Raw genomic sequence first — 23,022 nt, 5'->3', positions numbered from 1 at the left:
TTAAACTTCACCTAACTACAGAAACATTCAGCGATTGAAAGAAAGAGATCTCGAGTCTCACATAGTCCTAACTCGAAAACCACGGAACTATATGATATATCGAGTGATAATTCATGAACCATATGTGCGATCGGTGTAAATACATGTAGCCAATAGTTGTATTTTACATTTCCTACTACCTGCTCCAAAACATTAAGAAAAGAAAGAGCTACGACTAGAGTGAGTACGTACAGCTAGATGTGATGATATTCGTAAGTGTTTTTTTTCTTTCGGTTTTTTTTTGTCGTTCATTTCAAATCGTTAGTTAGTCCCACTTCACCCTCCCCCCCCACACACTTGATAACCCATGGCCAGTAATACCCCGCTTCCCTCACGCCAACCTGCAACCCAAGGTATGCAAATAAACAGACAAAAAATCGGTCCCCAAGAAATAAAAAACAGTACACACTCCCGTACATACGACGCCATTTTTAAAAAGAAAAAATCAGTCCCTGATCATCCTGACCAAAAAATCTTCAAAGTTGCCGTCCTCTACAGCATCCCGCATGCGCTTCCCTAGGTCGACTTTGAACTTCTTCTTGTAGGCCTGCTTGACCCTCTCGAGGTGGTATGGGTCCCAGTGCACACGAACGCATCTACTGATGAGTAGATCTTCTCTTCCGCTTTCTATCAATGCCGAGAGTGCCTGCTCCATCAACTTTGCGTCTCGTAGCGGTTTATCGATTGCACCGTTGATTACGTGGAGCAATGTTTCGCCCTGCCCGTTATATTAGTCTCTGCTAGGTTCTAGAAATAAGGGATATACGCACAACAAGGTTCTTTGAGTGCCTCATGATTGCTTTTGGAAGATCTCTCCCATGTGTGTTTCGATATAGCGCGGCCACCTCTCGAATCCATGCATCACTGCGGTTTACAACGATCTCAATCATCATTGTCTCTCCACCGCCCCTCCCGTCCTTGCGCTCTAGCACCTCCCCTAGCCGTCGCACATCGTCTCTTACGCCGTCTAAATTGATTCTGGCGCTCTCCTCCATGCGCATGCCCTCCAACTGGATCAACACTGCAATTCGGAACTTATTGGCAACCAGCTCGTTGCGCACTGCCTGCATGAGTGAGTTCTCGTACTTGGCATCCTTGAACCCGTCCTTGATTTTTCGGATCTCATCATTCGTTTTTCCCATAAGCGCCTCGATAAGGAGTTCGTTCCGGGTCTCGCGCTTTTGGTACCAGCAGTTGGCGAACCAGGCCTCGGATTCGTAGGGGCCGAGTGCGACGGCAAAGGCAAGTTTGCCGAAGGAGGTGTTAGCGAAAACAGTTTTGATGTGCTTTGCGATGTTGACCTGCCGGAAGATGCGTTTATATTCGCGTCGGAGTAGGACAATTTGGGATGGTGAGAGAGTGGGTAAGATCTGAATTAGTGGTGCCGCAGAGGGGCGGAAGTGCTTGAGCGAGGAGAGAAGCTCTTTGGCGTCGGCGGACGGATCATATGGTGGCGAAGGAGGCCGCGAGGGAATTACAGGCGTTACCTGGATGCCGTGAGATGGGTGTGAGGATGGGCCAATTGAGAAGCTGCCATCGGAGCCGTAACCACCACCGGTGGTAGAAGTTGTTGTGGTAACGGTGGATGTGGAGGAGTAAAACGAGGAACCACCAGAAGGTGAAAGGACTGGTGAGGGGAGTGGAGATATGGATTGATATGTGCCGAAGTAGGGTTGCAGTGACGGCGATGGTGGAGGAAGACCTCCAGGTCCCAGGGGGCTGGAGCTTAATGAAAGGCCTGCCATTCCAGGAATTGCCAAACTACTCAGTGATGTGGATGTGTAGGAGTCTCCCCCAGAACTGCTTGTTCCGCCAAGTACGGAGAGATGTGGAGGTGGTGGAATAAGAGACACTGATCCGGAGCTGCTATGCCCAGGCTGGTACTGCGAAGATGGTGGTGGTGGTGGAATCTGATAGACATTTCCCGACGAATCAACCTTCCCTGTTGACGGTATTGGAGAGTATGAAGGCTGCGTAGTATAGTTAACATTTATCGACGACGAGGACCCGGTGTGCTGGTGGTTGGAAGTTGGGGCTGCAGCAGATGCAGCAGTTATGTCCCCGTAGTAATCAGGGTTAATATATTGCGTAGGGGTTTCTCCTGGCGGGTACTGCCCGACACCAGCTCCAAATCCTGGGATTGGAGGCCCGTATTTCGGATCTAATGGCGGCGGTGGCTGTATAACAGCAGCTGATGCTGCCTGGGTATATGGGCCTGGAGAAGGTGGAGGTAGTGGCGCAACGTAGCCGGAACCTTGAGAGGGAGGCGGGTATCCGTACCCTGCTCCAAATGGGGCCAATTGTGCGCCATATTGCTGACCTGATTGTGGTTGAGGCGAATATACCCCAGGTGAAGGAGAAGGTGCAGCTGGGGGTGGATATTGGCTTGGTGGTGGTGGGGGTATCATTGCCTGCCCTGATGATGCTGGAGGGTAGTCTGTTTCCGTGCCGACAATTAGAGAAATTCGAAAAGAAAGAAAAATGAATACATAAAGCCATTGCGCAAACAGAGCCGGGTTCAGCTTGATTGATCGACACCAATCAGGTTACCGAAAACTGCAGCTGGCTACATATATGCTTGCGCAAAGGCTCTATTGCATACACCGAAATAGCTCATCAACTTACTACTAGTATACTGCGGCACCATGTATGGCTTCCCACCAGCACCACTCTCAGAAGAAAAATCCGAGACAGGGCTGTAGTGAGCTGTGGTTGAGTGTCCATGCCCATATTCCGCTCCCGAGTTTTCGGAATAGGACGTGTGATACCCGGCAGTACCACCTCCGAACTGAGCCCCAACCCCGACATATCCTTGGACGAACGCCGTGAGACCCCTACCCTCTCCCTTCTTGTCTACGCCGCGACTCGTATTGCCCTCGTCGTCAGACCCTCCCTTGCTACTGATAAATGAAAATTCGGAGCCAGCTCGGGACACCGGACGCTCAACCGTCAATCCGCCTGCGCTCGAAGGCTTCAGCTCCTTGCGCTCCTTGCGGTCCTTCTTCGCCTGCTTATAGGCCGCATATTCCGGCGTTCCTCTTTCTGGCTTCGGCATTTCGGGAATGTCGTATACGAAATCAAAAGAATCGGTTGAGGAGACTGATTGTGAGTACGGAGGGGGGACGTCGCGATGTAGATAAGGAAATAGTGAGTAGGTAGCTCTATCGAAAGAGTACTGGAGCGATAGCACAATCGACGACAAGTTGAAGTCGCGCACCGCCAAGTCCGAAGATAGCAGGGATAAATTGAGGCTCCGCTGTGTTACAGTGAAACCGGCTCCTCTGAAGGGTGACTCCTCGTTGCTCATAATAATGGTTGGGGAGGGTTCCGGTTTAACTGGTACACGTACTTACACGTACACAGCATGAGGGGGGGCGTGGGGGGAGCGCGAGCGGGGAGGAATAGAAATGATGATATAATTGCTACAAGTGGAGAGGATAATCAAGAGTGAATGCTAGATGTACAGAGCGGCTATTGACACATCACGGAGGCGAGTGAGAGGTTGTGAAGCCAATCATTGCACGCGACTGTTACACACGTGGTGGTTGGGACTTGGGGTTGACACAACTGAGCTGAAGATGAGGAAAGTGCATCACCGATACAGCAAGGACAGACGGGCAGACACACACACAGCCGCCAGCATAGAAGGGGGGGGGGGGATATTCAGAGCGGGGGAGTGCCAAGATCAGATGTTGGAAGTGGGCATGTTGATGTCGTACTCCAGGAACGAAAATCAAGATCAGAGGGACTATCGTCGATTTATGTATGCGGGAGTTGGATGTTGTGCGTGCAGGATAAGTCGACAATGCCTCGAAAGTATTACTAGAGATTTCCGAGTAGCTGACTGAGTGGACTGACTGACTGAGGCCGGGTGTTGGTGCCTTTTTTGACAGCTGACAGACAGATACATTGATATCGTAGGCAAGCAGATACTCCACATGGCGGAAAGCTCAAGAGTGTACAATTGTACAACCAAGTCCTTTGGTTCTGGATGACGTGCAAATATAAGGGACACTTGGAACAATAACTGCAAGAAGCCGTGTCCGATCTCATCTGCAGTGCGTTAGAGACCGGTTTGTACCAAAATACTGAGTTTTTCTCAAGGAACGAATAAGCAACAAGAGGGCATAGTCCAATGGCGATCTGTCTTTGGGGAACCGGGTACGTAAGTTACCACGAGTGTTCTGTGTTTCAGTATGGTAGACATTGGTAAAATGCACACCACGTGGAGTGGTGTTGAACAATTCTTTTGTAGTGTATCTGGTGTCATTTCATCCTCGGCTGGGTCTCGACTTTCAAGCATCATCCTCGGTCTGTATGTAAGATAAGCGAGGCCATCCCTGTTCTATAAGATCTGGTAGAGATTGTTTTATCTGATTTTAATTTTTCGAAATTTCTCTCTTGGGTCTCGGGGGTATGTATGAAGAAAGAGCAACGTGGTCTTCGAGATGGAAGATTGTTGATTATTGGTTTGATATTTGTTGATATTAGACGTGCAGTTAAGCATGCCTGGAATCATGTAGTTACATGTAGACTATGTCTTATTCAATTAGTCCGATTTCCAACTATATGTAGTGGTAGACAGTACTGTCGTTCACGGGGTATTGGCGGATACTGGGTGATGGCGGACAGGGCAAAAGAGAGACAGCCAAGCCAACTTTTACCTGTAATTCGCCAATACCCAGTATCTACCAATACCCCGTGAACGACAGTACTCTACTACTTACGGAGTCACTTGTATGGCCATCTGATATATCGATAGCCTGTGAAGAGCAAGGTCGGTAGTCGATCAAAGACCATGCATAGGTCCAGCTTAAAATTGAGCGGTTACGTAGCCCTTTGGCGATTAATATTGGCGAAAGGTAATGTAGGTGATTCATAGAGCGATCGAGCGATAGGGCCCATTAACTTTAATCCACATGCGCCACCAGGAATGGGGTGAAGGGTCAAAAATTATCACGGCAGCCTACATATTTTTGTTCCAAACGTCACAAGTATCTGCGACCACTCATACCGGAAGGGAGCCTGGAGTAGATATATCAGATTATGGAGAAGAGCTCGGGCGTCGGACCTGATGAGCAAAATTGCTTCTGTTTGTCCCAAGGACATAAAAATTGGCGAAAGATCCAGCAACGCTGAGTAATCACCCGCGAACTCCGGTCCATCTAGTAGTAACTTCTGAATCTTGTAACATTATCCCTAGAGATGGAAGGTTAATTATTGAGTAGGCATGGTGTGATATAAATAGTTAATTATCTCTGGGATCATCCTACATGCGTGATCACTCTTATGTGTACTGCGGTGGCAAGTTGCGGTTACGAGGTGAACAAAGATTAAGGCGCCTTATACTCTACATATACATGTATATAAGCTAGGCGCGCGCACGTCTGTCAATTAATAATTCCGCCAGTGCGCCCAAATTACAATAATGATGAATTAAAGTGTTAGTAGAGTGCTTAGTAGACTATGTACACAAAGCCCTAGCTAGACATGTGCATGTTCCCAGTACAGTAGCAGTGCATTGACTCTCCAATATAACTTATAAATTCTAGTACGTTACAGAAACATTTCTACGAGTTTGTTTCACAGGTTGCGATCGCTTCAAAGTTTCGATATATATATACACTCATTCATGAGCTGTAGAGCTATAATGCTCGAAAGAAGAGTTATCAATCGCGAAGGGATACTCGAAAAATAATCCCAGGCTCGTCCCCAACCCGTCTGCTTCCATGTTTCCATTGCTGCAAGTAACGGGCTGGGTGCGGGACTATCCCAGGGCTCAGTTTAGAATATAATGTGTAAGAAGGAGCAGAACGTACGTAGCTTTTAAACCTCCGCCCGTGATATCAGTCCTAAACACTGAGTTGTAATTACATGTAATTATACGTCTCGCTTTCCATCGATCCTCTTTAGCCAATTGGTCTGAGTGTGTGTTTTGATCGGGTCCTAGTTCTCTGGCAACGCAAAGAACACATGGCAGCAAATCTCCATGTTATGTTTATACGCCTGTTTAGCGAAAGTGGTTTTTTCAGTTCATCCCATATGACCCGGCGCTGTCTCTAGCTAGGTTTCTGCACGCGCATACACGCATGTTCATGTAGACCTCCACGCCAAGTAAGGTAATTGGATTATTACGTTGCCTACACATCTACAGCCTAAAATATTCGTGTCAGGGAGCATATTCGATCACGATTCACAATTACCCTGTCGAGGAAAGGTACCGAACGAGGATTCATGATTGTAATTATCGAGACGTTAAATATTTAGATATATAATAACACTTAAACTCTGGGTGGTTGTTTAAAAAATGCAGCCATCTTGGCTTAACGTACGAAGTCTCTGTCTTAAGGTACAGCGCCTGAGCCGGTTAGGGCATAACCGCGAATTAGCACGTCGCAGTGCCCTAGATCTAGATGCACGCTCCACAGATCACGATAGCCAAAGTTAATTATATACTGCTGACTGAAATATTTCTCGTGACTTGAGTTACTCTCTCTCCCTCAACTTCACGAGAAAGAAAATTTCCTTAACCTAGTGCGGGTTCTGTAATCTTGGACTCGTTCTAGGCTGAAATATTTCTTGAATCTTGAACTCAACGTTAGCTTCGATCGACTTCAGCCACAGCAACCTTACCAATTTCCACATTTGCAGTCAAGATTGGCCATAACTGTACCCCGCCATTTAAACGGTTAGTATTTTTCCGAATCTCCCTGGCGGGCCTTGCAAGGACATGAATATATAGTTTCATATATATATGTGTGTGCATCTATACATCTAGCTGTTGCTGGTTGACAAGTTCATGAGCCTCACTAATCACCATCCATATCTAGTTCTTTGTCTCGTTTGCGATCTTTCATCCAATCCTACTAGAAGAAAAAGCGTAGTGTGTAATCAACTATCTAATTCGTTAGTCTATGAGTGCATGAATAAATACCCCACCAAGACTTGTTGAAACTAAATAAATCGATTCTAGATCCTTGAAGCCCTAGCTATAATTTGACTGAGATCCTTGAATTCATTCTGATTTTTTTCCAATCGAGTCAGTTAGTCTTTACGTATAGATAGATACATGGACCTTACGTTTTACATAGTAGCTAATATAATGGAGAACAGGTACAGAGTGCACGCGGATAATTACGAAACATAATACCAACAGAGAATCCGGAATTTTATACCTATTCCACTGACTTCAAACTACCCGCCAAGTTCTTAAGTCAGTTTATCCATACACATTTCTTTCAGCCCACAGAAATTAACCAACTGACACGTGCAGGGTTTAGTACCAAGTTATCCAGAAAATATCTCTTGCTGAAATTATCCATCCGTGCGAAGTTTCAGGTCAGTTGATCCTTCATGCATATCTATTGCAACAACTATAGAGACTGACTTAACAAAACTAATTCCGGATAGTTGGTCTTGCTTTGCAATTCGGTTCTTAGTTTTAAGCAGAGTGTAAAGTTAGATACCAAACAGAACGCCATTAGTGAGTTTGATCCGCGCTTTAAAATCCAATTATTTTTAGAAGAATTCTAAAATCTTACCAATAATCATAGAAGTATCTCAAAATGTCCACCACCACCGGCAGCTTGGAAACAAATATCAGAGATCTAGATCGTCCCTGGATTCACCCTGCGGTCCAAGCCTTAATTCTTAAGGGCCATACCTATCCCGTTGTTGAATACATCGACTGTTTAGGGCACAAACCTGACCCAGAGACAGCAAATCAAATGCTGGACCACATCGCTGGGGTCCTTAGACCAGTAATGTTTTCAAACGGCTATAGGCTCGCAAGCCTCCGCGAGTTTTGCCCAATTGATGCCAAGATAACAAGTTTGGTCCATCATGGAAATGATAAGATGGTGGGTACCACCACCATCTTTGTCCGTCTCCGGGATGCGACCAGTGATGAAGATTTCTTAGATATGGAGGATATCATTGATTCCATAATTATTGAGCTCGCGAAGCTGAGTTTTCCCAAGCCGAGTCAAGCCCGCGAGCATCAGAAGCTTACTCGTAAGCTTCAGAGCGAGTTTGCTGTATATAACGACCGGCTCGAGATCCGGCGATACAAGAGACCCGACAACAAGGGGACATTAGTCGATGGCATTAAGTTAGGTGCTAGGGGCTTGTTCGAAAAGCTCTTCAGAATTTTCGGGTAGGGGATCGATGGGTAGGGAATTTAGTGTTTGGGGGTTGTTGGCTGGTCGATATACTGGGGCGCGGGTAATTATATATATTAATCAATCGACTGGGTAACTAAAAAATGGTTTCATATCGTGTTTAATTTCCTCTTCTTTTTCTGCCATATTTTCATTCGCAGCTAGAATTGGCGGGGCGACGTACGTTGGTGATATTTTGTCTTGTTGGAGTTGGGACGTTATGATATATATATATATGTGTGTGTGTACGTGTGTGTGTGTGTGTGTAGAGAGATTCTTAGATGTAATTAAGACGAGATAGTATAGCTAGTACCTTGGTTGTGGAAAATAAATTTTTCGGAGAGTGTCAATATCTTAAGAGCTTCAGCATGCAGGCCGGGAGCCTAGATCATGAAAAGAAGGGGAAAGGGGCGAAATAAGTGAAGAAAGGGTGTTGAAAGATATATCGACCGCCTAAATTAACAGCAGAGGCCGTACGTATACGTAGCTTAATTACATGTAGCTACAACACAATTCGGATATATGTTAATTTCCACTCCTCCAAGAAACCGCGGCCGAGAGAACTCAGAAACACCTATACATAAGATTATAAAGATCTATTCTTAGTGTAACACAAAAGAAAGTGAGCCTTTGGGTAATAAATGATACTCCTACGCACTCCCAAATACCGCCAGCTGCAGACGCAAATCTCAATTTATCCCTTAAGCTGTTCCTTAATTATAATTGCTGCCAACTTAAGACATGGTAACATATATCAAGCGAGCCTCGCACGCAAGCCACAGGATTGAGACATAATACTTGGTAGATTTGGCAGCTTTAACAGCATAAAAGATACCAAAATATCAAGGTTATAAAAAAATGTGCTGGTTTGGTCATCGACGTCATGTCACCTACTAGCACGTGTAATCAATAGTGATTGTACGTTGCTACGTAGTTCAACCTACAAAATCCCTCACAAGTACCAGCTAGGATTTGGAACCGAAACGTCAAGTATACTATATCCGCTTAAAGGTGAGTTGAGTTCTGCGTGACCTAATATTCACTCCGTTCTTTCTGGAGCATGTAATGTCATGTTCGCTAGCTTTGTAAAGCCTTTAAGCTACGATCTAAATAGCTGGAAAGTAATACCCACGAACCCTGATCCGGGGGTTGGTCGGCCTACTATCCATCACCTAGGCATGTGGTGTGTGGGAAAATAGATGTACATGTAGTTATGTCGATGTTCACCTAAACGCAACACACCTCGACTCTTTCTCCTACGTCTCTCCATTCTCCTCCTTAGCTCCTATTACTTTTAAGCCGCAGCAGGGACTATAGGAGAAATATATATGATCAGTGTGTTGAGAATGTGCAAAAAGAAGAAATGTCAGAAATGAGCAATTCACTTAAAGAAGCTCCACTGACCAAATACGCAGATATTGCTGCAGATCTCCTCGGTGGGCCTATAAAACGTCTATTCCACTTACTAAACAGCCCCCGAAACGACCAAGCATTTACTCCACTGGCCAACCTTGTGTTAGGAACGGTAGTGCACGAGTCTTAACAGCTCGGGACCGTTCAGTACACGTATGCCATTCGACTAAAATGGGCCCCGGTCTGTAAATTATAGCACTAGTAGCTAGCACTGTGACGTTTATGGTATTCTATTCTTTCCCGCTCTTTCTGAGGCGTATATTCGAGACTAATATATAATTCTGTTGTAAGAATACATGTAGGTTTGTTTGTTGGCCGTAGTCAACATTCATATCTATATTAGAAATTCTGACTACTCTTTTAAGAGCCATGAAGAGATCGCCAAAACCAGTATGAACGACACCCACAAACCGGACATTGGCATAGGCGGGCGCGTCGCGGCGACATCTTCTGGGAGCGCGGAAACATAGTCTATTTTCCGCGCGCCTAAGGGTCCTCAAGATCGGGGTCCTAGACTGCGAGGCGAATGTATGGGCCCTCCTGAACTTGCCGCCTGTGAATTTCTTTCTACTCGAAGATTATATGGATGATGATAAACTTGAGGACTATCTTCTTGTTCTTCCGCCAGTGGCACCTTGTCTGTACTGGTTCTACCTCGGTCACCCAGCGCACCAGTACTCAATTATGTTGTTATACCCATTTTCTATATTTATAGGCTTGGCTTGCCTATGCCCGCGATCGTGGTTTCTTCTCTCTAGGTTTCTCTTCCCTGCATCTGAGCTTTCCTAAGATCTGGCGCGGGCCGTGGTAAGGAAGTAGTTAGTTGCTGATTATCTGTAGGCTGTGGCCGGTTGTTACTTTGACGGTTAACTTGTCTGGCAAGAAAGAAACGGAAATTTAAAGGGGGGGGGGGGGGGGGGAATGCATTTGATTTTTTAATAGCTATCTATATCTATTTGATTCTTTCCGTAATTAACTAATTTAATTAATGATCCGACCTGCGTTTCATAACGCCAAATACATGTGTAGCTACATATCTTGGGTAGGACGTTTTTTCATTAGCAGTAGTTGTCTTTAGCACTTTCCCTAATGAACGATAATTGATCCACTGCAGGCTCTCAACGGGGCAATAAGCTATGTAATAAACGAGTGACTGTCGATGGAGCACTAACCGTGGTACTATTATTAAATTTGCAGTTGCAATCCGAATTTGTCGATCTAACGTCATTGGGAAATCCAACTAATGTGTCCGGATTTGTGATGGCGTGGAATTCTTGACTAGGCGACATGCTCGAGCACTCGGTTTTTATTATCTAATCACACCGAGAAAGGACGCTAGAGACTTTCAACATATTCATCGGTACGACCAAAGTTATTGCTTTATTTACGAAGACATCTCCAAGAATATAATAAAACTATCATATGTATGCGTGTTGTGTATAACCGACAATTTATCACTCGCCAATTCTTTGCCAAGGATTACAACCTATAACTTCCACTTCACCGCCGGTTCATCGGCCAAAACAGCTTCAATGATTTCTTCACGTTGTCAGCCATATTCCTTGCTCGGGTCCGCTGGTATCAAGAACTCACCTGAAGACGGCGGACCACCCGCCTCGCCCCACTGCTTCAACCTAAACCTTAGATCGGCCTGCGCAAATATCTTCTGGACCTCGGCAAACGTCCTCTCCCTCGCGTTCATTATCTGGATCATATTCCAGTTCTATCGCACCCTGTTAGCTGCGCCCTCACCCTCAAGCCAACTCTACTTGTAAAGAACCTGCTACTAACCTGGTTAAACACATAGCGGTGCTTCGGGTCCGGCATCACATCGCACTTCGGAATGATCCCATCAGCCACCAAGATGCGGCTCCCTTTCTTCATCGCCGGAACAATATTCTTTACAACCCTAACACAGTCCTCGTCGCTCATGAAATGCAGGATCATCCTCATGAAGTAGACATCCGCTGGTATCGTCATTTTCTCAAAGAAGTCCACCACGCGGTACTCGAACCTATCCTTCAGCTCTACCGGACAGGTCTCCTTCGCATCCTTGACTGCATTCTCCAGGTCCGCCAGCACGAATCGCAGCTCGGGCGCTTCGTACGCAATTTGGTGCGAGATGTGCCCGTTACCGCCTGCCAGGTCGACAATGGTAGATTTGCCGAGGGAGCGCCAGGGGTATACGGAGCGTAGGCGGGCATAAGAGCTTTCGGCCATGACGCGCATGATCTTGTTGAAACGTGTGATATGTGCGGGGTGCTCGAGGAGCCAGGGGAAGAAAGGGGATGATGTCTTGTGCCCGATGGTGAAGGCAGTCTCAGTGGGGTTTGTGGAGGCGGGCCATTTGCGCATGGCTTCGGAGACTTTGAAGGCGCTGGGGACTAGGACTTCGTTGCTGGAGGAGGTTAGCTTGGTGGGTAATCAAGAGGGCAGAAAGATATACCAGTGGCCGATGAGGAGTTCGGTTTCCTCGCGAGCGAGGTAGACTGAGGAGCTGTTGTGTGCGACTGGAGGGTTGTTAATACCTTTCTTTGCTTCTTGATGTATCATTGGTCCTTACAGTATCCTGGCTTCAACTCTGCAAAGATGTATTGGGTCGTTAGCATTCTCAACGCCGAAACTATTCACATATCCACATTAGCCCCGGCTCTCAGCGCATCAATAGAGGTACCTTTACAAACTCACCAAGCTTGTACTCGTCCGCTGCCGCCCCCGCCCTCTTCGCAATCTCCGAAATATGCATCGGCGTCCCGTCCAACTCCAAGATATGAGCAATCTTCCAATCCACCACGAGCACCAGTGCCGCGCACTCGTTGAACTACGCTCCCACTCCAGTAAGCACCCAACTGACCTAATCCAGCACATAAAAAGAACCGTACACACCTGCAAAATAGTCTCCCTCAAATGGGACAACGGATCATGAGACAGCACCCCCAGTGCCCTCGACGCAACCAGCAGCTGTTGCCTAGCCTCCTTGATCTCAGGATCATCAGGCAGCCCTGCACATGGCGGATGGAGCCGCGGCTCAGCGACATTTTTCTCCCTCAGCTGCTTCGCAATCGCCGTCGCCGCGGCCGCAACCTGTTCTGCGAGCTCGAGCAATGAGGGCGTGGTCTGCTGTGAGATGCTTGTGGCATTTATGCCAATATGCGAGTTGGGGTTTTCAGGGAGCATTTTTATATATGTGTGTATAATACCGAGTGATTGGGTAGGTAGGGCAGGTGAGTATTAGGAACCAGGTGCCCGGTCCACTCCCTTCCATTCCCTTCCCTCCCTCTTATAGACCGGGTTCTTGGGTCCTGTAATCATCAGCATCTCACCGGTGCCAGAAGGGTGCTAAATGTACTAAACGTGCTAAACGTGGCTTTTCGATTACTTCGTCTAGTGCAGACACGGGGGCCAATGATAGGCTCGGCGCGCTAGAGGGTCAGGGATAAATAGGCCGATATCGACACTGCGGAATGAACTGTCATGCTAACTAGCTAGCTAGCCGGCGGGCCGCGGAGAGAAGAAAAAAATTCTTTGTAGGTATCTTTTCTGATATATGCATTCGATAACTATTTGAGCGCTTAGTGGCTGTGCGTCTGCGGGCCTTCCGCGTATGGCGGTCATTATTTGAAATCGGCAAAAATATAGGTCTTTTAAGGATCTGATCTGCTAATTCGGTGCGTTCCGATTGATGGAAATAGCATCATAAGATGTCTAGACCGGGCCAAAACCGAAAGAGAGCTCGGGCACATGTACTCATGCGGCGCAACTACTTTAAAGGTTTCTTTTAACTTTTTCTGCGGGAAGAAATGGAGTGTCGAGCATATGCGCATATGATATCTGCTCTGTAACGCCTCAATCATAAGCTGAGATAAGCTGAATTGGGAACTAAACGTTAGTCGTGAAGACTAAGTTTTATGATTTCTATAACGGCAGACGATATCCCTATATCTGAGCGGAGAGTGTGGAAGGATCTTCGAAAAGGACTCTGTGCCCTAAAATGAATCTCATTCTTCTTTTAAAAAAAATACACTGTTCTATATGGGACATATGAAAATATTGGATATACACCGCGCGTACTTGTGGGGTATCGTTAACTAGGGAGCGTACCGTACTTTGGGCGCCCGACTTTTCATCCGCTGCGTCGTGAAACCTGACATGAAGTAGGTTTGGAGAAGAGAAGTTGACTTCTCCCACTATGCGCACTTTCTTTACATGCGATGTCGCTTTGTTTCCACGTGTGTTGCATGAGTGGGGTGCCGCACTCACCCTGAAGTTTGCGGGGTTGCTCTTGGCGCTAGGGTGGGAAGCCAATGAGTGCAGGCGGAGTGCATGACATCAGTGGAAGGAATTGCACTTTCACTTCGGAGAATTGCGCTCTAGATGCAGAAGGCGTCGTCCTCGCCGACAATGCAGGACGGACATCTCTGATAAAAGTGAACTTGAGAGAATCACTAGCTCAGTAGATGGCACAGAAAGGGAGGCCAAATACATAAAGTAGTCGATAAAATTTATAAAGTTGAAGAAAGTCGTCAACGTATAAGTACATAATTTTCAGGCGACATGACATAGGTATGTACATATATAAAAACGCGTGTCACCCACTCATGGCCACGTAAAATAATGGAGGACACGACATGGATTAAGCGTAGGCCACTAGCTCCATCCAAGTCATTAGGACAGCTACGGACCTACGGCGTAGCTTTTTGTGGATAATATTATAATACATTTGGTAGGTAAGATGCTGAGCTACTCTACCATCATGATCCTTTACCCCCTGCAAGCCTTTCTTGTGGAGTTAAGTGAGTATATTAAACTCTAGAGTACCTACCGCATATCGCCCGAAAGGTGTGAACCCTCCTCAAGATGACCCCCTGACTTTCGCTTTCATCCGAATGATGGTGTCACTTGCTTTTGTTTCTGCAGGTGCAACATCTCCTAGCTGGGTCGGATCGACGATGTGAATCAGGGACAGATGATCAGGGCACGTGCTGAAATAGCTCATTGTAAACAATGGAACACCAACTCCTATAGGTAATTTCACAACCAAACCACGAGGAATCAAAGAATTCTTCTCTAGTTAAGAGGCATCTACATGGATATATCACTGGACTAAAGACCCATGAACTCTTCCCCGCAATTACACCAGGATCCCCTCTTTGCGCTCCTTGCGCGGCGCTCCATGTAGGCTCATATACTTGTATGTTTCTATTTACCAACAACAGCCGTAAATAATGTACATGTATATTTGTAGATTTAGGCATTGCTATGCCGTGGAAATAGGATCGACATTCCGCAACATAAGCTTTCGCAAATTATGTGGAGAAATGCTGCGGAGATGATTCCCTTCTTGTGGTCGCTCCGCTAGTGGACAGCTTATTGATGCAGTTAGACAGCCCCGGATATATCTTAGATATTCCCAAGCTCAGCTTGTGATAACAACACATACAACAGCCATTGCCAAAAGGAACTTAGATTAGGGACACTAGCATGGGGCAGCAGCGATCTTCTGGGCACGGGGGCATGAACACAGATCCTTTTGCTGGATGGAAGATATCGAGTATTTATATGATGGAGGGCTTCCGTCCGTCTTAGAGAATGTCCTAAGCACCGAGTCGACCACGGATACCCTCTTTTTGTCCCATCCCTTCATTCTGTGCCAGTCATTATGCGATTCCAAAAGGCCCTACTACCCGCTATACTTGCTGGCGGCTTCGCGGCGGAAGCGGCGGCGCTGAATATCCCTCTTCACAAGAAGCAGTCTGATGTCAACAGAGCCGATGCTATTAAAGAGGCATTCACACACTCATGGGAGGGATACGTGAAGTATGCTTATGGAAAGGATGAGCTTCGGCCTGTGTCAAACACAGGGTCCAATTCTAGGTATTTAAACATTGACATATTGCGCGTTGAAAGAGTTTTTCCTTACCAGCGTGTTTCGGCAGAAATGGTTGGGGGGCTTCGGTGGTTGACGCTTTGACCACGGCGATCATGATGGGGATGGATGATGTTGTTTTGCAGCAGTTGGAGTTTATCGCAGTGATTGATTTTACAACTACTTCCAGTACTGTCAGTTTGTTTGAGACCACGGTGCGTAGTTCGATCTAACCGACTGCCTTGTAGAAGAAGTATACTGATTTTCCTTTTAGATCCGCTACCTTGGTGGCTTGATCTCTGGATATGATCTCCTCACCGGCCCCTATGCTGGACTGCTGGCAACTGTAAGAATATCATCCTTACTCTAAACATCTCGAGAACGCGCCAACTAATCATGCTATATATTTAGAATTTGTATAATGCTGCGCTTGTCGAAAATCTCCTTACCCAAGCCGTAACTCTCGCAGACCGTATGTCCTTCGCCTTTAACACCGCCAGTGGTGTCCCTGCCAACAATATCAACTTTTCCACCAACAGCTCCACGGACACCACCAACGGGATTGCTACAATTGGCACCCTTGTCCTCGAATGGACGCGTCTCTCTGATCTCACTGGGGACCCTAAGTACGCTGCGCTCGCACAGAAAGGAGAATCCTACCTCCTCAACCCCAAACCCGCCTCGTCCGAGCCCTTCCCCGGCCTCATTGGCTCAAACGTCAACATAACCAACGGCCAATTTCTTGACGCCTCCGGTGGCTGGTCAGGCGGCACAGACAGTTTTTATGAATATCTCATAAAGATGTATGTCTACGACCCCACCCGCTTCAGCACCTACAAAGACCGATGGATTTTGGCTGCTAAGAGCACAATGACTTACCTGCAATCGCACCCAACCACCCGTCCAGACATCACCTTCGTTGCCGAGTACAATGGGCAATCATTGTCGCTGAACGAAGGTCATCTCACATGCTTCATTGGTGGAAACTTCATCCTCGGCGGACAGACCCTAGGGGTTGAGGATTTCACGCAATTCGGACTGAACCTCACATCCGGTTGTCACGACACCTATAATGCCACAGTGACTAAAATAGGCCCAGAGCGCTTCTCGTGGAACCCGAATAACGTACCGGCGACTCAGTTACTTTTCTTCCAGCAGAACGGTTTTTATGTGACTGGCAGCGACTACATCCTCCGCCCCGAGGTCATCGAGAGCTATTACCATGCATATGTGAACACGAAAGATGAGAAGTACAGGGAGTGGGCGTGGGCAGCGTTCCAGGGAATCAACAAGTATTGCAGAACCGATACTGGATACTCATCAATCACTAACGTCAACGCCGTGGGTGGTGGCTCGAAGAGCGATGTTCAGGAGAGCTTTTGGTTTGCGGAGGTGCTCAAGTACCTCTACCTGATCTTCGACGACAGCAAAGAAGGTGGCTTCGTGCAAGGAACTCAAGAGTGGGTATTCAACACAGAGGCACATCCGTTCAAGGTTGCGGCGAAGTAGAAGGATGTGGCGGGCTTTGTATAGAATAGATGTATGGGTATTACATGGTACGAGTGAGAATCTGTGATGGGACTTTCTTTCTTTTGAGCTCGGTTTCTCGGTTTATGCACTTGTATCTAGTTTTTGTACGTTTAGGAACCATAATCCCAGGGCGCCTACTTACTCAGGGCTTGAGACTTAATATAGAGTTGGCTTAGGAGTTGCCAACCATAACATATGCAAAGTATATATCCTATGTCGATTCTAGCTCAGATTTATTCAAGCTGTGGGGTCGACGGACGAAAGACCCTACCTACGTCTAGATAGTCACAGCCACTAGCATAATGCAGCGCAACACACGAAGAATTACTATTTAAGACCCCGAGACAGCTCAAGATGCACTGTTACCAAAACAGCTTTAAGCGTGACTTTGACCTTCCCTAGGCTGCCGATGCACAGGAAAAGTCTGCATTAGAATTTAGCTCACCATCTTGGTGTTGGTACAGTGTCCAGCTTTACAAACATCTCGACTTTTGTTCTATCTCGGAGCGTTCAATCTACACTCTAAAATAGAGATTGTATAATTCTGGATCTATTTCAAACTTACTGTGCCATACGTCGTACGCGTAGTATAAATCATCCATAATTAAATGAAACTGCCTGCACCTGCCTTCGATCCTCCTCACAGGCAGACCAAAAACATATTTCATTCAACAATATTGACTTCCTCGCCTCTCGCTACCGGTGGCATAATGACATGTTCTGTCGTGGACTGAATTTCTCTTAAAGTAAAGATGTTGATTTTTCACGAGGTGCCTTCGTTTGAGCAGTGTCACACTTTGGCTTGGCAGCCAGCGAGTGATAGACTATGACCATATCCATATTGCCTGCATGTGTGTACGTTACACCACCCCCTGCTAAACGATTGAGAGATTCATCCCTCGGAACATATATGCGAGGATCTAGCTTGTAGGCCGTAAAAAAGGTTGGTGCGGGAATTGCGCTGCTGAGGTGTGGAACTGGGTGAAATAATTAGAACACGGTGGAAACAAGTGTCACAGTGCAGCTCTGTTTTCACATTTTCGGGCAAACAAAATCCACATACTCGCTCGCCAACGACGGCTCCACAGGCATCCAAAACTCGATAGATCTATACAATAGAAATAAATCCACAAAACTACAACTAAAAGAACTATATAACAACAAGAAACACCCCCATCCCGCACGCAGGACATCTAATAATTACAACCCCACCTATCTACTCCCCCTTCTCCTCCCCCTCGCGCCCCTATGGCCAACCCCCTTCATACTAACACGCTCCTCAAAACTCGGTACACATATCCCCACGCCGTTCTCAAACCTGAAGCACTGCAACCCCTCCGCACACGTCCCATCATCCGCACAGGCCGTCCACGCGTCTGCGCCTGCCGTAGGCGTGGCAACAATAGTCTGAGTAGCCAGCGTGGTGGAGACCGTCACGATGTTTGTGAATGTTCGGGTTTGCGTCTCGACGGCTGTTGTGCCGGCGGCGGCGGAGCGGGTGATAGTAGTGGTGCCGGCTACGCGGGAGCGGGAGCGGGTTTGGGTGGCAGTGGCAGTGGCAGTCTCAGTGGCGGTCACGATGTTGTCAAAGCTGCGGGTGGGAAGCTCGGTGAATGTTTCGGTGACCTTTGAAGTTGCGGCGGCTTTTGAGGATGTAGGATCTGCATCAGGGGTAGATGTGGCAGATGTGGCAATCTCAGTGGGGATATCGGTGGCCGTGACGATGTTCCCGAATGAGCGGGTGGGAAGCTCTGTTAGGGTTACCGCTACAGATGTTTCTATGGCATCTGTGGAAGATGAAGCAGCAGATTTAGAAGATGAAGCATCAGTTGATGTGGCAATCTCAGTAGGGACATCAGTGGCCGTGACGATGTTCCCGAATGACCGGGTAGGAAGCTCAGTCAATGTCACTGCTACAGATGTCTCTGCTGCGTCTGTAGAGGACGAAGCAGCGACTTTCGAGGACGACGCGGCAACTTTGGAAGACTTAGCAGCCGTAGATGTCGCAGTAACGACTTTAGAGTCAGTCGCCGTCACGATGTTTCCAAATGACCTCGTGGGAAGCTCGGTCAGAGTCACTGCCGCAGAAGTTGTAGCATTAGTAGAAGAAGCTGCTTCCTGGGTGCTGGTCGTGCCAGCATCCTCAGTTGAAGTTACAGTCTCTCTTTCTGAGGAAGCTGTTACGGTGGTTGTGACCTCGCTGCCATCCATGGTGGCAATGTTATCGAATGTCCTTGACGGAAGCTCGGCTGTTGATCCAACATCGGTCTCTGAGGGCGCTGTGGCTTCCGCGGTGCTACTGACAATCTCGGCAGCTGAAGAGGAAGAAGCTGTGGCCGCAATGTCTCCAAAAGTACGAGTAATAGTCGTAGCAGCGGTAGTCTCATCCTGCGCCGATATGAGAGACGACGTTGCCGGTACACTTGATGTCGCTGCCGCCGCAGCACTCGTCGAAGACGATACTGCGTCTCCGCTCCCACTCAAAGAAACACACGCAAACGACATCTCCTTTACATATGTCCCATTTGCCTTTGGCGCACTCAGATCCCACACCATATCCACATACGGCCAACACACCTTCTCTCCCATTGTCACCATATCCCCTGCCACATACACATCCTCACCAAGCAGTACCTTCTCGCCCACCTTCTCGCCCTTGCTCCCCACTACCTGCGCCCACGTACCATTAAAGGTTCCCGTGCAACTCAGTGGCACCGGCTGACAATCCGGGTCCGCCAGCTCCTCCCAAGTCACCACCGCATTGCCACTATCAAGTGTCGCAACATGCACATTCTGGTGGTCCGTGGTGTCAGACTCGGTGATCCATGTGACCTGAGTGTCGCCTTCGGCGGTACCAACTACGGAGCTGGCTTGCTCGCCGAGGAGCTTGTCTTTGGATGTGGTAAGGGAGACGGCGACATTGTGGTTGAGCCAGCGCGGGGAGCAGGTCGTGAAGCCTGTGCCGAGCCAGGAGTTTTCTTGCAGGTTGAGAGCACCGCGGGACTGCCAGGCGAAGATGTAGGAGGTTGTGTCGGGGAAGAGGGCGAGATTGCTGTATGAACCGCCCATTCCGCCCACTAGAGATTGTTAGCAATTGATATTCAAGGGAAAGAGGGAGGGGAGGGAGGGTGTACTTGGCTCGCCGCTGACGCCGTTGGTGGTATTTTCGTTGGCGATTTTGATACCGTTCATGGTCTGCGTGTCGGTGTTGAGCCAGATTGCGCTGTGGGTTGTATCATTAGCTGTCTATTCTCTACTTAAGTCTTTGAATATAGATAGTAGCACTAACCCTTGATCCTCAGCACAAACACTAGCAAACGGCGCCGCATCAGCAGCTTCAAGGCCGATACCAGTGTTGTGACTACACCCCCAAGTGCTACTAGCACCCGCAATAGTCTTCAGAGCTCCAGAGTCGTCCACATACTGAATCGAGTCTCCAAAATGGCCCGACGCAGCGCCAGTGTAGGCCGTGACGACAACATAGGCCGCATAGAGTCCTGCGGCCTCAGAGTAGACAAGGTCTCCGTTCATATCCGGAGATGCAGAGAGCTATATACACCAGTAAGTATTGTGCTTAATGGAAATGATATAATGACAGAATTGGAACATACCCCATCAGCTTCATGCACGCCCGGCCCATTAACGGGCGTTCTCCACGCCTGAGCGCCGTCCTTGTAGCGGACTATCTCGGCGATTGGATAGCCGTTTGGCGGGGCATCCGTGGTGCCGGCGTCGGGAATGAAGTTTGCCAGCAGCGCGAATCCATCATTCTGGGCGACGAGACCACCAGCTGTATCATACTATATTAGCAATTGTAATACATATATAGAGAGAGAGATTCTATGTATATACCTTCCCGGGCACTCTCAACCTGAACAGCATCACCAACGGCTGCGAAGGTGGTCGTATCAACTTGCTGGACATAGACGGCGTTATACGTCGTGTCCAGATACGCAAGATATGCAGACTTGCCATCCGGTGATACCTGTACGAGGGTCAGTATATAGCTATTTTAAAAGCTGGAGCTTGAGTTGGAGAGCTTACTGAAAAGGGCGTCCGTCTGTGGTGCGGGAGGCCGGTCCAGTAGGCGGCAATGATCGGGTCGAAAGACGCCGGGAGCAAGAGCGTGTTTGCGAACTTTGTCACAGAAAGCTGCTGGCACAGCGCAGCTGCGGGGAGCAGGAGGGGGAGGAAGAAGTTCAGTGACTTCATACTGACTCTAGCAGTAAAATGAAAAATAAAATAAAATAATGAGTGAATGAAAGTAGAGGTTAGTAAACGAGCGAATGCAATGAACGTGTAAAAACCGCACTCTTAACCAGGAGGCGTAGCGAGAACAAAAAAATCCAACAATCGGCGTTACAAGTTCGCTCCCATCAGAAGTAGAAAGGGTGAGAGGAGGTGAAGGGGCGACAAGCAGCAGTATTTGTATTAAGCTACCTGTATCTCCCTGTAAAGTAAAGTACCTCCAGTGGTTTATAATACGAGTTTCAGATAGAAACCCTCTATAGTGGGCTCGGCAAATCATATCTGGGGCGATTGGGATTGGCTGCGATATAGAATGATATTATCTAGACTAGGGATGGATGGTGTTTGAGGTTCCTGGCACTGGGCGGTAGGGTTGCGTGCGCTACTGGTACTGGGTACTGAATAGACGCTTGGCGGAAAATAGTAACAAGGGAGAGGCGAATCAGAGGGCGCGTTTAATTCTCCGGTTGTGTAGAACACCTATTGTACCTGCATCTATCTTCATGTAGGTGCTTGAGAAGAGTTTAACACGAGTATCATACGTGCTCTATCGCGATAATAGTAGTTACGTACGTACGTGGCTGTCCTGTCCCGCAGAGCTTAATTCTGAGCCTCAGCTGTTTCTGCCTGTTTCTGTTTCGCTTCTGCGACTTTATCGTCTCGTCTCCGGTCTCCAGCCTCATCTATTTCTATTTAAATATGTATTAAGCCCTACTCTAGACCACATGTAGCATACAATCATCAGTAATACATAGTAATAGTAAAATAGTAGCCTGTCTGTCAGAAAGCCATTGTTTCTGCACGCGCACCTCTCTCTCCACGCGCTCTCCCTCTAACACCCCGTCCCTCCCATACCAAACCCGACATTACGCAGCCCTACCCTGCGCCGTCATCAGACATCACTCACCCTTGTGGATAAGCCACCCAAGGGCCAAACATCTCACCCTCGAGCTCTTCTACCCTATTACGTACCAAACATCTGGTACCTGACATCCTACTTTGCCCACCACCACCACCTATCTCACCTGGCTACTCTAAGCAAGACAAACCCCGCCAAAACCTCCCCCGTGGTTTCCCAGCCAAAAGTCCGACCCGTGTGGTGTCCCACCGGGGCAGGCTAACCCCGTCGCGGTGGAAAATCTCCGAAGCTCCGGGCCGTCTCCGGGGTCGGCGATTCGACGTGTGTGGGTCGACGACGGTCGTGTGTCGTGGGGTCGTGGGTCGTGCTGGCTGATTCGGGAAGCTAGTAAAGCAAGGTAAAGTGGACAGAACTTTAAATTTGTCGGGTCTGAATGGTGGGGCTTGGCGCCGGCGGGGGGTGCTTTGTTTAATAAGGGCGGTCGGAGTGGGAAATGGGGTGAGGCTAGCTAGGGGGAGAATGGGGGTGGGGGTGGGTGGTGTTGTGCTCCGGGGTTGCTTGGTAGGGGGGATGGGCACCCTGGGGGTCAATTGACAAAGTGTAGAGAGTGGAGTGCTATGGTACATGGTTTGTCGTCCGACACTACTCAGATCTCTGGCCGAAAGGATGAGAAAAAACAGTTGTACAGTAACGGCAGCCCAAACGTCAAGTCAAGTCAACGTCCAGCCAGCGCGACAATCACACACCCACTGACACCACCACCGCCGCCATGATGAACCGATACTGACACCATGAACTTACTCACACTCTACTGACACCACCGGTCAACCTCCAGACCACTCACAACCTCCGACCCCAGACCCTCCGCCCAAAGCTTAAGAAGCTGTCCCAGACACCTTCTTTTCTTC

General features: G+C 47.9%; 5 protein-coding genes across 5 annotated transcripts; 2 read left to right on the top strand and 3 right to left on the bottom strand.

Annotated features, from left to right (window-relative positions):
* Positions 1-484: 484 nt before the first annotated feature.
* LAJ45_03152 (uncharacterized protein) lies at positions 485-3,346 on the bottom strand (the record flags this gene model as incomplete). Its single annotated transcript, XM_046112741.1, has 3 exons — positions 485-757; positions 810-2,476; positions 2,665-3,346. The coding sequence occupies 3 exons, from the start codon at positions 3,344-3,346 to the stop codon at positions 485-487; spliced, it is 2,622 nt and encodes an 873-aa protein (XP_045974230.1).
* A 4,258-nt stretch (positions 3,347-7,604) lies between these two features.
* On the top strand, positions 7,605-8,198 carry LAJ45_03151 (uncharacterized protein; the record flags this gene model as incomplete). Its single annotated transcript, XM_046112740.1, has 1 exon — positions 7,605-8,198. One exon carries the CDS (start codon positions 7,605-7,607, stop codon positions 8,196-8,198), a length of 594 nt encoding a protein of 197 aa, XP_045974229.1.
* Positions 8,199-11,097: 2,899 nt separating this feature from the next.
* On the bottom strand, positions 11,098-12,788 carry LAJ45_03150 (uncharacterized protein; the record flags this gene model as incomplete). The annotated part of the gene is made up of 7 exons (XM_046112739.1): positions 11,098-11,150; positions 11,205-11,334; positions 11,403-12,009; positions 12,058-12,121; positions 12,175-12,234; positions 12,300-12,432; positions 12,498-12,788. 7 exons carry the CDS (start codon positions 12,786-12,788, stop codon positions 11,098-11,100), a joined length of 1,338 nt encoding a protein of 445 aa, XP_045974228.1.
* A 2,482-nt stretch (positions 12,789-15,270) lies between these two features.
* Positions 15,271-16,986, top strand: LAJ45_03149 (uncharacterized protein; the record flags this gene model as incomplete). The annotated part of the gene is made up of 4 exons (XM_046112738.1): positions 15,271-15,485; positions 15,548-15,692; positions 15,752-15,823; positions 15,889-16,986. 4 exons carry the CDS (start codon positions 15,271-15,273, stop codon positions 16,984-16,986), a joined length of 1,530 nt encoding a protein of 509 aa, XP_045974227.1.
* Positions 16,987-18,219: 1,233 nt separating this feature from the next.
* LAJ45_03148 (uncharacterized protein) lies at positions 18,220-21,219 on the bottom strand (the record flags this gene model as incomplete). The annotated part of the gene is made up of 6 exons (XM_046112737.1): positions 18,220-20,084; positions 20,142-20,230; positions 20,297-20,556; positions 20,619-20,797; positions 20,860-20,992; positions 21,052-21,219. The coding sequence occupies 6 exons, from the start codon at positions 21,217-21,219 to the stop codon at positions 18,220-18,222; spliced, it is 2,694 nt and encodes an 897-aa protein (XP_045974226.1).
* Positions 21,220-23,022: the final 1,803 nt, after the last annotated feature.

This window comes from Morchella importuna (genome assembly GCF_003444635.1).
Source record: "Morchella importuna strain M04M26 chromosome Unknown Morimp01GS006, whole genome shotgun sequence".
Taxonomy (NCBI): domain Eukaryota; kingdom Fungi; phylum Ascomycota; class Pezizomycetes; order Pezizales; family Morchellaceae; genus Morchella; species Morchella importuna.
The sequence above is the reverse complement of the archived record's forward strand: the minus strand, read 5'-3'. Positions and strand labels throughout refer to the sequence as shown.